General features: G+C 39.6%; 3 protein-coding genes across 6 annotated transcripts; all 3 read left to right on the forward strand.

The window, feature by feature from the left end:
* Positions 1–308: 308 nt before the first annotated feature.
* LOC133491907 (pyruvate dehydrogenase E1 component subunit alpha, mitochondrial-like) lies at positions 309–7,736 on the forward strand. 4 transcript variants are annotated; one of them, XR_009792513.1, is made up of 12 exons: positions 309–402; positions 636–707; positions 1,744–1,917; positions 2,017–2,143; positions 2,301–2,392; positions 4,087–4,179; positions 4,260–4,415; positions 5,042–5,113; positions 5,231–5,298; positions 6,153–6,261; positions 6,397–6,612; positions 7,582–7,736. XR_009792513.1 is itself a non-coding variant. In XM_061803628.1 (11 exons), exons 1-11 carry the CDS (start codon positions 349–351, stop codon positions 6,559–6,561), a joined length of 1,182 nt encoding a protein of 393 aa, XP_061659612.1. In that variant the 5' UTR covers positions 309–348; the 3' UTR covers positions 6,562–6,835. The 4 variants fall into 4 exon arrangements, 3 of the variants coding, with proteins under 3 accessions (XP_061659612.1, XP_061659613.1, XP_061659614.1); XM_061803628.1 differs by lacking the exon at positions 7,582–7,736 and having other exon boundaries at positions 6,397–6,835; XM_061803629.1 differs by lacking the exon at positions 7,582–7,736 and having other exon boundaries at positions 6,400–6,835.
* A 511-nt stretch (positions 7,737–8,247) lies between these two features.
* prdx4 (peroxiredoxin 4) lies at positions 8,248–12,134 on the forward strand. Its single transcript, XM_061803631.1, has 7 exons — positions 8,248–8,517; positions 9,964–10,081; positions 10,183–10,299; positions 11,202–11,324; positions 11,412–11,542; positions 11,676–11,710; positions 12,044–12,134. The coding sequence occupies exons 1-7, from the start codon at positions 8,316–8,318 to the stop codon at positions 12,092–12,094; spliced, it is 777 nt and encodes a 258-aa protein (XP_061659615.1). The 5' UTR covers positions 8,248–8,315; the 3' UTR covers positions 12,095–12,134.
* A 1,082-nt stretch (positions 12,135–13,216) lies between these two features.
* On the forward strand, positions 13,217–14,346 carry sat1a.1 (spermidine/spermine N1-acetyltransferase 1a, duplicate 1). Its single transcript, XM_061803177.1, has 6 exons — positions 13,217–13,444; positions 13,521–13,572; positions 13,645–13,728; positions 13,814–13,915; positions 14,031–14,071; positions 14,164–14,346. The coding sequence occupies exons 1-6, from the start codon at positions 13,379–13,381 to the stop codon at positions 14,329–14,331; spliced, it is 513 nt and encodes a 170-aa protein (XP_061659161.1). The 5' UTR covers positions 13,217–13,378; the 3' UTR covers positions 14,332–14,346.
* Positions 14,347–16,145: the final 1,799 nt, after the last annotated feature.

Below are 16,145 nucleotides of genomic sequence, written 5' to 3' on the forward strand. Positions count from 1 at the left end.
ACAAAAAAGTTTAGATAATTCACACAAGTTTTGAAGCATCTTAAAATGTTCATCTCCCACTGGTAACTGTTACATTGCAAGGAAATTTGGGCTTTTATGAACATTGTGTAATAAACCATTTGAAATCCCGTGTTTTTGTTCTTAGTTTTTTATTTTCAAGATACTGTATGTTGAGTAAAGTGTTTGAATAGAAGTCAGGGTTGCCTGGATAATTGCGATGAATGTTGACTATAGGTTGTCATCATTAGAACTGGTTGGTTGACTTGTTGTTTCAGTGAATTAGGGGACCTGAACCACACAATTTAGATCAGAATGGAATAAGCACAGGGTCATGAAGCAGACGGTGTGATGGCTTTGTTTTTCACCAGGATATTAACACAGGAAACATCTACCACCATGAAGGTATGCTTTTGTCATTTTCTAGCATGAATTCTGCTTTATTTTGGAAGATTAGCAGATAGTAATGGGTGTTTGCAATATTCTGGACCTCTTGTGTCCCTCAATAAAAAAAAAAAAAGAAAAGCATCTACAATGTAGCGTAGTTATACACTTCAACTACATATTTCTAGATAAACAATACATCTCTACGGGTTTTACGATTTCATGTGTAAAATATGTGATGGCTTTTTTTGCAGGGAGTAGCAGCACTCAGGTCGGCATTCTTCACAACCAAGGCAGCCATTCAAATAAAGGTGGAAGCATATAGGGTAGCTGTTTGCAAAGCCGCTCACTCTGTAAATAGCAGCAGTATTTTGTCACATTTAGTTTCAAACTGTTTAAAAAAATGGGTGCAAATTTTTGAGTTACTTTTCAGCATATTGACAACAATAGTTAAGTGCAATAGTCAAACCCAAACAAATGTAACATCAAAATGTTGAATATAAATGCTAAATAAATATCACAATTTTTAATGCAGAACATATGTAAATGTTAAAATGCTGAATGTATAGCTCAATCTCAAGTGCAAATTTAAATATTGGTATGTCTACATGTTAAATATATTTCTGTATATAAAATATTTAGCTAAACATTACCCATCTGTGCATTTTCTTTGCCGCTTATCCTCACAAGTGTCGCGGGAGTGCTGGAGCCTATCCCAGCTGTCAACGGATAGGAGGCAGGGTACACCCTGAACTGGTTGTCAGCCAATCACAGGGCACACGGAGACAGACAACAGTCACGCTCACAAACACACCTAGGGGGAATTTAAAATCTCCAATTAATGTTGCATGTTTTTGGGATGTGGGAGGAAACCTACGGAGGCACGGGGACAACATGCAAACTCCACACAGGTGGGGGCGGGATTGAGCCGTGGACCTCAGAATTGTGAGGCCAACGCTTTCCACCTGTGACACCGTGCCGCCAAAATATTAACTATGTATATGTAAATAAAGTGTACTGTGAATGAAAAGCTTAAAGTTGAAGTATAAATATAACATCTAAATGTTTTGGGTTGAATGAAATATTTTGTCAGTTATTGGCAGTCTGGATTTGCATGTTAGGTCAATACTTAATACGGTATTATATACTTGTCTAACATTTAGACACAAATTTCAACATTTACATTTAACATTTAGATATAAAGTTAGCATTTAGATGTAACATTTAAAACTATTTGGTATAACTTGTGTGACAAAATATTGGCGTTATTATCACCTGTACAAACACTACCCCGTAGAACCGGACCACCTCATATTCAATAAATGTGCTCCATGCTCAGGATATTCTATTTTTTTCCTGTAGAAAACTGCCACCCATTTATTGAATGAGGCACCGTCCACTCACGTGCTGCTGACTCGCCATGAGGCTCTGCAGTACTACTTCACCATGCAGACAATTAGGTGCTTAGAGCTGAAGACAAAACAACTGTTTGACCGGAACATCATCAGAGGTCCTTGCCACTTGTATGTTGGCCAGGTACCGTAAACATGATTTATGAACAGTCTCAATTCTAGAAGAGTGGTTCCTAACTTTAGAGAGAGAACAAATAACTCTCTTGTTGTTTCCTTCTGACAGGAAGCATGTGCAGTTGGTATTGATGCAGCTGTTAAGTCATCTGATTGCCTCATAACTGGGTATCGTTCTCATGGCTTCATATTCACCAGGGGCGGCTGTCTAAGGGCAATTTTGGCTGAGCTCGCAGGTAACATATTCTGACATCGTATTTGACATCACACAGGATGTTTAAAGTTCAACTTTTATCTTTTGAGGCATAGATTTACAAATAATTTTGGGTGAATTCCAAGTTGTTCAACTTCAGAGGTTCCGGTCTATTCAAATTAGTTGTCACTTTTTTTTAGGCCGAAGGGCGGGGATGTCAAAAGGCAGAGGGGGATCCATGCACATGTTCACAAAAACCTTATACGGAGGTCACGGTGTTGTTGGATCTCAGGTGAGATTGTATATGACCTAAATTTACAACCTAAATTATATTTCTTCAGTAAAATTGTGTTACTGTATATTGTCTGTTTTTTTTAACTTCATAACCTTTGCATATGGATGGTAAGATTTGTTTTTTGTCCAATCAGATTTCAGCCTGTATGCATTGCCGTGCCAATTGAATCTGCCCATGGCCTTCAGAACCAGTAGTGCTACCTGATGTAACTTAAAACTACAGTGAAGAAAATAAGTATTTGAACACCCTGCTATATTGCAAGTTCTCCCACTTAGAAATCATGGAGGGATCTGGAATTTTCATCGTAGGTGCATGTCCGCTGCGAGAGAGATAATCTAAAAAGGAAAATCCAGAAATCACAATGTATAATTTTTTAACGATTTATTTGTGTGATACAGCTGCAAATAAGTATTTGAACACCTGTGAATCAGCTAGAATTCTGACCCTCAAAGACCTGTTAGTCCGCCTTTAAAAGTCCAGCTCCACTCCATGTATCATCCTGAATCAGATGCACCTGTGTGAGAGTTAGCAGCATAAAGACACGTGTCCACTCCATACAATCACTAAGACTCAAACTTGTAACATGGCCAAGACCAAGAGCTGTCCAAAGACAACAGACACAAAATTGTACAACTCCACATGGCTGGAAAGGGCTACAAAGAAATTACCAAGCAGCTTGGTGAAAAAAGGTCCACTGTTGGAGCAGTAATTAGAAAGTGGAAGAAGCTAAACATGGCGGTCAATCTCAGTCAGAGTGGAGCCCCATGCAAGCTATCACCTCGTGGGGTCTCAATGATCCTTAGAAAGGTGAGGAATCTGCCCAAGACTACACGACAGGACTTGGTCAATGACCTGAAAAGAGCTGGAAACACCGTTTCCAAGGTGACTGTTGGTAATGCACTAAGTCGTCATGGTTTGAAATCACGCGTGGCACGGAAGGTTCTTCTGCTTAAATCAGCACATGTCAAGGCCTGTCTTGAGTTTGCCAATGACCATTTGGATGATACAGAGGAGTAATGGGAGAAGTTTTTGTGGAAAATTGAACTTTTTGGTCATAATTCCACTAACCGTGTTTGGAGGAAGACGAATGATTATTTCATTCAAAGAATGCCATCCTTATTGTGAAGCACGGGGGTGGTCGCTTCATGCTTTGGGGGTGTTTTTCTGCATATGGGACAGGACAAACACCTGAACCAGAACACCTGAGAAAAGCAGTGATAATATTTGGTACAGTAGCCTTTGTTTGGAATTACAGAGGTAAAATGTTTCCTGTAGTTGTCCACCATGTTATCAGACACTCCTCCACACAGGTTTTCTCTAGATCAGACAGGTTTCTGGGCTTTCGCTGAGAAACACAAAGTTTCAGCTCCTTCCAATGATTTTCTATTGAGTTTAGGTCTGGAGACTGGCTCGGCCACACCAGAACCTTGATATGCTTCTTGCGGTGCCACTCCTTGGTTTTCCCGGCTGTGTGCTTCGGGTCATTGTCATGTTGAAAGACCCAGCCACGACCCATCTTCAATGCTCTGACTGAGGGAAAGATGTTGTTCCCCAAAAATCTCTGAATATGTGGCCGCGGTCATCCTCTCCTTAATACAGTGCAGTCATCTTGTCCTGTCCACTGTCTATGAGCAGTAGGGGTGTTTCTTTCGTGAGATAGCCTGGCCAAAATAACATAAGGCTTTCCTCAGGTTTCTCTGGGTGCCGGTCTGGCGCTCGCATGCAAGTACCAGAAGAAAGATGAGTTGTGTGTTTGTGTCTATGGTGATGGTGCAGCCAACCAGGTACAGACACTACACAACAATCTTGTTACTATGTCAAGGTTCTTAAACCAGATGTCGTCTTGACATGTAACTTTTGACAGGGGCAGGTTGCTGAGAGCATGAATATGGCAGCTCTTTGGAATTTGCCCATCATTTTCGTCTGTGAAAATAATAAATACGCAAAAGGTACTTCGGTGGATCGTTGTACTGTAAATACCGACTTCTACAAGAGAGGGCAAGTCATTCCTGGACTCAGGGTAAAGTACGATAACCTCTCTCGAAATTTTTAAATGAAGCCACATGATGGGGAAGACGCACAGCCATCATTTATTCACATGTTTTTGCTCTACCGCAGTGTGTGTGTGTGTGTTTCTTTCGGCTTGTCCCTTTCGGGGTCGCCACAGCGTGTCATCTCAGATGAACGCATATATACGTTTGGCACAATTTTTACGCCGGATGCCCTTCCTGACGCAACCCTTCTCAGGGAGTGGAGGCCCCAGTGGGATACGAACCCAATGTCATATTATACCTGCTATAATCTCAGTCATGCTTTTTAGCCTTGTATTAAAATATTAACTAGGTCTATTACATTCATTATCAGATATAACCTAGTGTTTTGGTGGTGGTGTCTATTAATATGTCCATTGCCTAAGCCGCTTATCCTCACAAGGATCCCAGCTAACATTGCGTGAAAGCCAGACTACACCCTCAACTGGTCACCAGTCAAGATATATTTTAAAAATTAACTTAGAAGTCGTATCATGCATTGTGACCCCGAATTCTTTAACTACAGTAGTTACATAAAATAACTACTTACTTTCAAATGACTGTAAGCACTGCATATGTTGTACTATTTGTCAAATGATAAAGGATGTGTCTCCAGGTGGATGGGATGGACATCCTCTGCGTTCGGGAGGCAACCAGATTTGCTTCTGATTACTGTCGATCTGGAAAAGTGAGAAGTCATTTTTTCCCGCTCCTTTTTGCAACTATGCATATTTTAATTACAGTGTACAGTATATTTTAAAACGGTATGTCAAATAATGTCATCTTTTATCTCTTTATATCGCAGGGCCCAATCATTATGGAGCTTCAAACCTATCGCTATTTTGGACACTTTCTGGGCGATACTGAGGATAGGTAAAAGTCTTAATAAATAATATTCCAAATACAATATCATTCTGGTGAACATGTGTGCCTCACAGTCAAAAAGTCTTGGCTTTGAATCTCAACTCGGGCCCTTTCTGTACGGAGTTTGTACAATCTTTGTGGCTTCTAAAAACACACATTACATTAATTAAAGACGGAATTGTCCATACTATAGGTGTGAATGTCAGTGTAACCATTTAACATGCCTCGGATAGACAACAAATAAAGGACAGGTGTCCTAGTCGGCTTTTTCCATATTGCTGTCAGATCTTCCAGCACATGCCATAGTCCACAGAAAGTTTCCATAGCATCATAGAGAACACATTGATCAAAGGTATCAGTCAGAAACTATACAAAAGAATTTCCAAGACATAAAATACTCCAAGGGACAGTAGACAGTCAACAGTCATGACCAAGAACTTGAATTCCTCCAACATTTATGAAAAGACAAAAAAGAGAACTGTCAGGGTGGCTGCCCAGTGGCCGCCAACAAATCTGAAGTAGTTACTGAAATTTCTGGCAAGTACTGGCTGTTTAGTATATGTGATGAAAAATCTTTGTCGTATGTCTGGGTTATGGGATGGGGTACAAGATGGAAGCCTCATCTCACAAAAAGGCACGGATACTTGAAGTCTCACAATTGCATGTAGAGGAACGTGTTCTAGTCCTATGACACCAAAGTTGGACTTTTTATCCATAATTCCACATGGTGTGAAAGTTATTTGTGGTGGAGGTGGGGTGGGGAGGGGACGTAAAAGTAATCTTGGTCTCTCTTTTGATGGTGTCGTGTCAAAAAAATCTTGTGTGCAGTATAGTATGTATTAATATGTGTCCTTATCGCTCAGGTATCGCTCAGTGGATGAGGTTGATAAGGTCCGCAGAAACAGAGACCCCATTGCAAAACTTGAGGGTTACATCATCAGCAACAATATGGCCACAACAGAGGAACTGAAGGTAACTAGTACAGAACTGTCTTTAATACTAGAGTGGAGCACATCCAAGGAGCCATTAACAAGGAACCTTTGGAAATAATGTACTCTTTTCCTTTTTTTTTTTTTTTTTGCTATTCTTGTACCCCATCTCTTGCAGCAGATTGATGAGAAAAGCAAAAAAGATGTTGAAGAAGCTGCCCAATTTGCCATTCGAAGCCCTGAACCACCAGTGAAGGAACTATGCAACTACATTTACTGCAATAATCCACCTCAAGAAGTGCGAGGCGTTAACCCCTGGACTAAGATGAAGTCTGTCAGCTAAAAGTGTCATTTGAAAAAGATGCCAAATGGACCTGTCTGGGACCCACAAAAGGTTAACTGCATGTGACTTGCATAAGTAAAAAGAATAATAATCATAATTATGTCTGACTACATTAAAATTCAATTAATATACAAAAAATAAGTTGCAACTAGCAAAACAGAGAGCCATCTGTGTTATATTTTCGAGATATACGTGGTTTAAATACCATATCTTGTTCTGTTGCTGTTCAAATAGGTTGAAGACCTCAAAGGCTTCATGGTCAAAGCAAAACATTAAACAGATGGACATGTACATTTAAAGGAAAATTCCGGTGGTTCAGAGTAAAAATCTATCCAATAGGTTATGTAATATGTCCTCTATCTTGATAATGTGATGTTAAATCCTCTCTCATTTAAAAGTGTTTTGAGAAGATTTTTCTCGATAATTGCCATTTTCGCAAGTCACGTGACCTACGTGCGCGGATGTGAAGTGTACCGTGCCGCAACAAAGGCTCGATTACATGGGACACCATTATGGCAGGCGCTGATTTCTCGGATTTATCCTCATCTGATAAACCAATAGCAGTATCAGTTGATCAGGAAGGCGGAGGAATACTTACGCACAGATTTGAAATTGCGGCTGTAAATAATGTTGAATATTTGGATGGTTCTTCGGGCAGAATGACTCAGAGTCTGACGAGCGAGCCCACGGGGGAGTGCATTTTAGGTTCATCGTGAAATTTCACCCAGATGCTGAACATCCGGAACTTTTTATGAGCATATTTGATGACAATGCAGTGCTTATGTGCACCACAGCAAACTACAACATAATAAGATCCATCCACCCATTTTCTTTGCCACTTATCCTCACGAGGGTCACGGGAGTGCTGGAGCTTATCCCAGCTGTCAACAGGCAGTAGGCAGGGTACATCCTGAACTGGTTGCCAGCCAATCGCAGGGCACACGGAGACAGACAACAGTCGCACTCACAATCACATTTATGGGCAATTTAGAGTGTCCAATTAATGTTGCATGTTTTTAGGATGTGGGAGGAAACCGGAGTGCCCGGAGAATACCCACGCAGGGACAGGGAGAACATGCAAACTCCACACAGGCGAGTCCGGGATCAAACCTGGGCCCTGAGAACTGTGAGGCCAACGCTTTCCAGCTGCGCCAACGTGCCGCCACATAATAAGATGTTAAATCTATGTTTACCAGAGACAAAATTGTGATAATCCTTTGACTGATTTTGTCTATATTTTTAATGTCCCTTGATGTGAAACATCACGTGACCAAACCCAGAAAACTGGTCAATGGACTTCCCATGCATGCTGCACTCACGAGCATATATCTACGGGAAGTGGGTTATGCATATACCAAATTGGGCATAGGGTAGTGCCCAAACCCTGTTGAGAATATCAAAATTTGGGATTATTTGACACCCACTTGTTTAATTGACCCACCCTTTTTTTTTCTCCTTCCATCACGTCAATGTAGTAGTAGCACCAAGATGCCAGAAGATGGTAGCAAAGCAGGATTTTTTTTTTTATTTTAGACATGGTTTTGGCGCAAAAACAGTCACATAAAATGTGTAACATTTCACAAAATAATAAGAGAATGGGCTCCGACTCCCAAGGAAGAAAAAAAAAACATCCCCAAAACCCCACACATGTACCTAATTTCTCCAGACGGTGGCAGAAAAGAAATAACAAGGGCGCAAAAAGAGCGAAGAAGAGCCTTATCACAACAGACACGCGCGCCCAGACCAAGTGCGTGATGGAGATTTTCGTTCACCACCTCATGCAGAAGGAGCTCATTTGTGCTCTTTTGCTGGTTTTCGTTCCGCTGTCGTCCACGCAAGAAGGCTCGCAGGTAAAGAACGCTCAGTGTCACAACTACGCGGGAGGACACGTCTATCCTGGGGAGGCTTCGCGTGTACCCGTGTCGGATCATTCCCTGCACCTCAGCCAGGCCAAAAGTGAGTTTACTGAGTCAACAAGCGTGCAATAACCACCTATTAACCATTTTCGTAAATCGTGCATCGCATCGCTTCATCCTATCGCGTTACCACGCTGCTGCTACCAGGACAACAGAAAACGTGTTCGCCAGCCTCGCTGCAGCCAAGTTTTACGGGATTTATGATTTCCTTTCTTGAGCGTTGTGCACGTAGACATCAGGCCTGATTTTTCAATACGAGTTGCGTTTGTAGGACACGTCATCGTTCGATATTGTTTATCTCACCCGCCCGCAAACATGAAGTATGGGTTAGTCTAAACCGGAACATCTGGAACTTGTCCTTTTTTTTTTTTTTTTTTTTTACACAGAGCACGCAGGTGCCTCTTTCCTTCTCCGGATAATGCTACATACTCCGATACTGTTTTTTTTTTGTTGTTTTTCCACACTTTCACGTAAATACTGGCTATCTAGACCAAATGTATTCCGATGCATAAAAGTATCATAAATATAAAATATAAAAACTATCAGGCACTGTGAATAGATTCTCATTTACAGTTTTCTGCAGAAATCAAACAAAATAAATGCAACTCTAAATAGACATACTCTATACAAGTTGTGCAATGTGTACGACACAAACTGCACATCTTCTTTTCCTTTCGGCTTGTCCCGTTAGGGGTCGCCACAGCGTGTCATCTCAGATGAACACATATTTGTTTGGCACAGTTTTTACGGCGGATGCCCTTCCTAATGCAACCCCTCTGCATTTTAGCCGGGTATTACCATGCAAAGCTGAACTCAACTATGTTAAAATCTTCCTAAATTCTCATTTAATCACTGGCAGTCCTCCATATTATCCTCATTATACAAAAGAGATTACGGTACTTCCTTTATTTTACAGCCAAACTGCACATATGAATAATACATCATAGCACCTCTCACACTTCCATTGTTAATACAAAAAAGTGATGAGGGCGCTGAGATCATAGATGTGATTGTAGCGTGCATGGTGTTACTCATTACAAGTTGACTTTGAAAAGAAATAACTGTAGTCCAGCTTTTGCCTTTAGGCGAGCAAAATAGTGGTTCAAATTTTCTTGTCGCATCTAGTCATCTGTTTGCAGTCATAAAACTGCTACCAAGATTTGAGTGTGGCCTCTCTTCATTACTCACTCCCCATGAGTCTTTGTCCTCTCACTAACATGCCAGAGCACAGTTTTCAAACATGACTATTCTTAATGGAATGCAATTTTGAAAGTGATTAGTCCTACTGAATAGTCTGAGAACGCCATACGGCATCAACAAAACAACAGCATGAACACTGTATACAAACTGATTTCAACCACAGCTGCTACTTTAGTATCACGACTTTTTCCTAATTGGAGTGTTACTATGACACGAGTTGTTATTGGTTTGAAGTTTTGTTTTTGTGCATATACGTTTGTTTGATAATGATGTTCATAACTTGCAGTCTCAAAGCCTGCACCATATTGGGAAGGAACAGCTGTAATCAATGGTGAATTCAAGGATTTGAAGCTGTCAGACTACAGAGGCAAATACCTCGTCTTTTTCTTCTATCCTCTTGACTTGTGAGTGGCCTCAACTAAACGTCCCATTTTAATGACTTCTTGAATGCCGATGTGAAATAAAACGCCCGTACATTTGTCTTTTATTGTGCCCGTCCCTCCAGCACGTTTGTCTGCCCAACTGAGATCATTGCCTTCAGTGATCGTGTGCACGAGTTTCAGGCCATTAACGCTGAGGTGGTTGCCTGCTCGGTGGACTCTCAGTTCACCCACCTGGCCTGGTAATCTGACATGAACTCCTCATGCCCCCAACCTCTGAAAAAACAAAACACTAATGTAGAGTTGTTCATGCATGATCTGAAATTTCAATTCATGCTTATGTTCAGTTTTTTTGTGAGGCGTAATTTTTTTAAGGCAAATTTTGAGGCATAATGGATGTTTTTTTTTTTTTTGTCAACAAACAATTGATGCAAATGAATTTACTGCTCAAAAAGAAAAGAAAAATGAGTTTTAGTTTAGTACACTTCCTGATTGTTGCATGTTTCAGCTACATGCAATGAAAAATAAAGTTATTTTTGGTGGAAATTGATAGAAATTGAATAGGGTGAAGTTCCACGAGGAATCAAATTTAACTCATCTGCATCCCTTCACCCTCTGGTTCGGGATGTGACGTTACCTACGTTTTGAAGGTTTGGAAATTTTGCCAGCTATTTTTCGGAACTTTTTGGAGGACATTTATCACATTTGGGCACGTTCAATAGTCCTTACAAACATTTGGTATTTTAATTCCATTAATATCACTATACATTTGTATTCATTTAGAATATTATTTAATATTTTTTTATCTTTTTGTTTTTTGCAAGGTTAAATTTAAATACTGCAAATTAAAATCATATACTCAACGATCCAAGATTTATTCTGCAAAGTATTGTTTTTTCCATTGACTTTTAAGTTTAAGCTACATGGACAAATTTGTAATTAATTTGTTGCCTGTCAGTCATCTAAATTGCTATATATGCCTTGTTCAAGTGTTAATTTTTTTGTGTTAAGATAACCATCTTAAAAATGTTAAATCTGAATCCAATATGATTTTTTTTTTAATTTATTTATTTTAAGTTTTTGAGCTCGACGTAGATATCTGCAAATTACAATAAGTGTGGTCTCAATCAACTTCCTTTGGCAGGATCAATACAGCCAGGAAGCAGGGAGGACTCGGACCAATGAAAATCCCTCTTTTGTCAGACCTCACTCACCAGATTTCTAAAGACTATGGAGTCTACCTGGAGGATCAGGGCCACACACTGAGGTAGAGCAGAAAAACCACTTTTGGTGTTTCTACCTGTCACGCAACTCAGCTGTCATACCGCATGTTTTGCTGTTCATGTCTCTTTAGGGGACTTTTCATTATCGATGACAAAGGCGTCCTGAGGCAGATCACCATGAACGATCTCCCGGTTGGACGATCCGTGGATGAGACACTTCGGCTGGTTCAAGCCTTTCAGTACACCGACAAACACGGAGAAGGTACGATCATCTCACAAAAACCCCAGATGAAAAGACAATACATTGAGTTTTAGTATTGAATCTCCAGATTATCTGATCTAGCAAGATGTTATCCACAAGTACTAATTGGAATTTCATTACTTTTTGTTTTTAGTGTGTCCAGCTGGATGGAAACCAGGCAGTGACACAGTGAGTATAACTGATGATGATAATAATAATAACAGATCTAATTTGGATGAACACCTTTTCTACATAATTATGTATTTCTGAATACTGTCAGTAAGATCCATGCAATATTAACTTAGAAATTAAGGAACGTTGAATCCACTTTTGATTCTGCACCTGAATTTAATGTGCATTAATCTCCCTCTCACCTCGGCCATAATTTCATTGAAATGTGTTTTGTATAATTAGTTGTAATTATTGGCCAACATTATTAGCCTTTGCCTATCAGCATTTGTATATATAATATTACACCAAAATTATTTACTGTACCGTAATTGGACTTATTCTTTTCCACAGATCATTCCTGACCCTTCCGGCAAGCTGAAGTATTTTGATAAACTAAACTGATTGAAGACCTTTTTGAAATTCAAATAAAATGTTTTATTAACCCTCGTGTCTGGTCAACTCTTTTCTGGTATTTTGATCTACTAAATTGAATACATTTGAAAAAAATTTAATAAAATGTTTAATTCTGCTGGCACGGTGACGCAGCTGGTAAAGCGCTGGCCTCACAGTTCTGAGGACCCGGGTTTGATCCCGGCCCCACCTGTGTGGAGTTTACATGTTTTCCCACTTGTCTGCGTGGGTTTTCTCCGGGCACTCCGGTTTCCTATCACATCCCAAAATCCTGGAACATTAATTGGACACTCTAAATTGCCCCTAGGTGTGATTGTGAGTGCGGCTGTTTGTCTCTATGCGCCCTGCGATTGGCTGGCAACCAGTTCAGGGTGTACCCCGCCTCCGGCCCGTTGACAGCTGGGATAGGCTCCAGCACTTCCCGCAACCCTTGTGTTTAAATCTCTTATCCAGTCAACCCTTCTCTATTAACATATTTCTGTCGGCCAAAGTCAAAATGATTCTACTTTATAAGAATCAATTTTTAAAAAAGTTATACAGCTAATCAAAACAGTTACCACTTTTTCAACACTGGATGGGGCTCAAAAACTAAGTACAGTACTGTAAAGACCTTTTTTTTTTGGTAAATTGTCAAGTTTCGCTGGGTGTGGGCTTTTATCTCCACTGTTTGGTTATAATGTGAGACAATATTAGAAATACATTTGATTGATAAGTAGATTTTGCCCATTATGAGTGTATGATTAGTGTAAACATGGTCTATTGTCTGCTTAGGGTCATCTGGGTCATTGTCAATCTGGAAAACAAAACAAAACTGTACATTTCTTGGTTGCTGAAGACATGTGACTGAAATTTAGGAGAGGTAAATCATTAATTCCTTAACTTTTGCTGACTATCAATGGAATAGTCTTTGAACTAAAAACTTTGAAAAAGCTGAACATTTTAAACGTATTTTGCGAGTCTCATTGTTTAACTTAAGTGAGACTTGGATGTACAGTGTTGTTCCAGCTCCCACAGATAAGGCCCGTCTATAACAAGGAAGTGACTGGTGTTTTACCATATATGGAATGTTGTTTTTTTTTCCCCCCCATTCCTTAGGGCTACAAATAGAGGTTGTGAAGTATGTGACGCAAGCAGAGCCAAAAGCCATTCGGTCTATGCTGCTTGTTCTAATTCATCGGGGGGGTCAACTCCTTAGGTGCGGATGAAGAAACAGATTTTGCACTTATTTACATTCAGAGGGATAGTGAGCAAAGGCAAAAAGGGGAAAAAAAGAAAATGGCCAATTTTATATTACGGACAGCCCAACCGGACGATGTATCTGATATCCTGCGACTCATAAAGGTAAGGTCATTACAACGCTTTGTTTGCTGATAGTTGTGCTCGGAAAATATTGTATGTCGTTCTTTTTGCCATGCAGGAACTTGCAAAATTTGAAGAGATGGAAGACCAGGTCATCCTCACTGAGAAAGGTCATTGTTCTGTGTGAATATTACTCAAACTATGAAATTCAAACAATGACAAAGTCAACATTATCCCTCTAGAGCTACTTGAAGACGGTTTTGGAGATCATCCATTCTACCACTGCCTGGTTGCTGAGGTGCCAAAAGAAAAGAGAGCACCTGATGGTAAAACAAAAAACACATTTAGTGAGATGGACTGTTCAATATCTTGAATTCTGACATTTAAGTTAATCTACATCTCATTTCTTAGGGCATGCTGTCATTGGGTTTGCCATGTATTACTTCACTTATGACCCTTGGATTGGAAAGCTTCTCTACTTGGAGGACTTCTTCGTCATGCCAGAGTTTCGGGGTAAAGATTGTTGATTATGGCTCTTAATCATTTACAGAAAAGGTTGTGTAAAGTTTAAAGACGCAATGTCTGTTCATTATCGTGCTGACATGAAATGGTTTTAATCCTTGGCCAGGGTTTGGCATCGGGTCGGAGATTTTGAAGGTGTTGAGTGAGGTAAAACCAATCTTTTTGTTTACAAATGTATTGAACACTGTGTGTACCTTTTGGGGGGGTGGTCTTCATGTCTGGTGTACTTCTTGCCACAGACGGCAGTGAGAACTCGATGCAGTAGCATGCACTTCATTGTGGCAGAAAACAACACAAAGTCTATTGAGTTCTACAAGAGAAGGGGGGCAGCTGACCTTTCCTCCGAGGAAGGCTGGCGCCTGTTTTCCATTGAGAAGGAGAAGCTGTTGAAAATGACCACCAAATAAAATGTTTTCTGTTCATTCACTTCTGCTTTCTACAGGCAGCCCTGGCAAAACTATGTATGTATCCACAATTCTGCTATGTTAACACTCCTGCTATGTTTGTTTCCTTGAGACAGCAAAAATGATTGAAATCATAGTGGAAAAGAAACATACAATGTACTTTATATTAGTTTTACACTTTATAAATTAAAAAAAATGCTTTGTTGAAATTTTAAATGGGTAAATTTGACACATAATATAACAGGGGAGTGAAATATGACTGGGTTTGCTGAAATATAGCATAACCTATTTAACTATATTCCAAGACTGTCACAGTAATATGCTGCAATTAAAATGTAGATCTCGTGATGCATGGGAAAAAATATTCAAATGTACTGCGCTTCAATTCTTAACTGCTTTTCTGATTTATTTGTGTGTACTGTTGAATTGGAGCGATTTCCAATGTTTTCATGGTTTAAATTTGTATTCATATAGCTTTAATAAAATATTCGACAAGAAATTCAACAAAAGTGTTTACTTCATAGTAGTCATGCAATATTCTCATTTGAATATTGATTCCAAAATGAGCTCATAGCGAGAATGTTTTCATTATCCTAGAAATATATTTACTGACTATGAAATTTCAAAAACCTTTTGCTGTTTTAGGAAAACTAGGATTACCAAAATAATTTCTATTTGCTAAATGCCAGAATAATGAGAGAAGGCTTTTATCAGGTTCATTATGGTGACATTTAGTTACAACCACTTAAAAATAAGGAGGAGACACTCTTTACCAGTTTGCTTGCATGCAAGGAGAACAGAAGAGAACTGCACCACGCTCTGAAGCAGTTCTCCCAACTCTTGTATTTGCATTCAAAATTACAACATCCCCAAAAGGGGGAAGGACAGAAGTGTTATTTTCTTGATTTATTGTGTTATATGTCAGGCAAGGAAATGAAAAGTAACATTGGTAAGCATTTTAGAATGAGTAAGTATGGCAAAGGTCATTTCAAAGTTATCCTCCAGGTGCCTTCCATCAGTCTGGTCTTTTGCAACTTCCTCTTTTGAGCGCAGATCTGTTTCCCGTTGAATTGCTGAATAAAGCTCAATAGCAACGCACTTCGTCATTGCAGCAAAGCACTTCCTTTATAGCACGGCAAATGTATGACAACTAGATTTACAATTATTCCAACAGCTTTTTTCTGCACAATTTTTCCTTAGTTTCTTCAAAGTCACAGTCAGTTCACATAGAGTAAGATTACTATGCCTTTAAACAATATGGGAATACTGATATATTGTCATGTCTCCGATATCTTCTGATAGGTTTATTGACAAAATCTGAGTTTATTAGACACTTGTGGATGTATTTGAAGGCACATCTAAAGGAAAAGGGGGAAGCTTCCAAAGCCTGAACCCTATCCAGTGAGATGGGGGGGGGGGTGTATGAGTAGATTTAGGGTGTTAAAATTGAAATTGTGGCCTCAAGACTACAAAGAACAAAACGGCGACATCACCGTGACGTCCCTTAGAGACGAGCCAGGTCACCAGGAGTCGGAGATATTTTGAAGACTTTCATGTTTTATGATGAAAGCATGCAAAATTTTTGTTTCTTGAGTTGCCAAGTTACTGCGACTATCAGTGGTGACAGTTGTAGCAATGGCCCTTAAGAAATACCCACCTATGATTTTTAGAAATAGACTTATAACCTGCCTTGAATTTTTGTGGAACACGTTTGGGCATTCTCTGCTGTATTTTAATGGTGGTCATTACATTGGTACTTAGAAAACAGTGTTTAAGTTTTATTGAATGTAACAACTTTGAGAGCCACTAATTCCAAT

Source organism: Syngnathoides biaculeatus, chromosome 18 (genome assembly GCF_019802595.1).
Source record: "Syngnathoides biaculeatus isolate LvHL_M chromosome 18, ASM1980259v1, whole genome shotgun sequence".
NCBI lineage: Eukaryota > Metazoa > Chordata > Actinopteri > Syngnathiformes > Syngnathidae > Syngnathoides > Syngnathoides biaculeatus.

Coding starts and splice junctions, on each gene's coding strand:
- LOC133491907 (XM_061803628.1), top strand. CDS start 349: ATGGCTTTGTTTTTCACCAGGATATTAACACAGGAAACATCTACCACC. Junction 2,393..4,086: donor ACGGTGTTGTTGGATCTCAG/GTGAGATTGTAT, acceptor GGCTTTCCTCAG/GTTTCTCTGGGTGCCGGTCT. Junction 4,416..5,041: donor AAGTCATTCCTGGACTCAGG/GTAAAGTACGAT, acceptor ATGTGTCTCCAG/GTGGATGGGATGGACATCCT.
- prdx4 (XM_061803631.1), top strand. CDS start 8,316: ATGGAGATTTTCGTTCACCACCTCATGCAGAAGGAGCTCATTTGTGCT. Junction 10,082..10,182: donor TTCTTCTATCCTCTTGACTT/GTGAGTGGCCTC, acceptor CCGTCCCTCCAG/CACGTTTGTCTGCCCAACTG. Junction 11,711..12,043: donor GGAAACCAGGCAGTGACACA/GTGAGTATAACT, acceptor TCTTTTCCACAG/ATCATTCCTGACCCTTCCGG.
- sat1a.1 (XM_061803177.1), top strand. CDS start 13,379: ATGGCCAATTTTATATTACGGACAGCCCAACCGGACGATGTATCTGAT. Junction 13,445..13,520: donor ATATCCTGCGACTCATAAAG/GTAAGGTCATTA, acceptor TTTGCCATGCAG/GAACTTGCAAAATTTGAAGA. Junction 13,916..14,030: donor CGTCATGCCAGAGTTTCGGG/GTAAAGATTGTT, acceptor ATCCTTGGCCAG/GGTTTGGCATCGGGTCGGAG.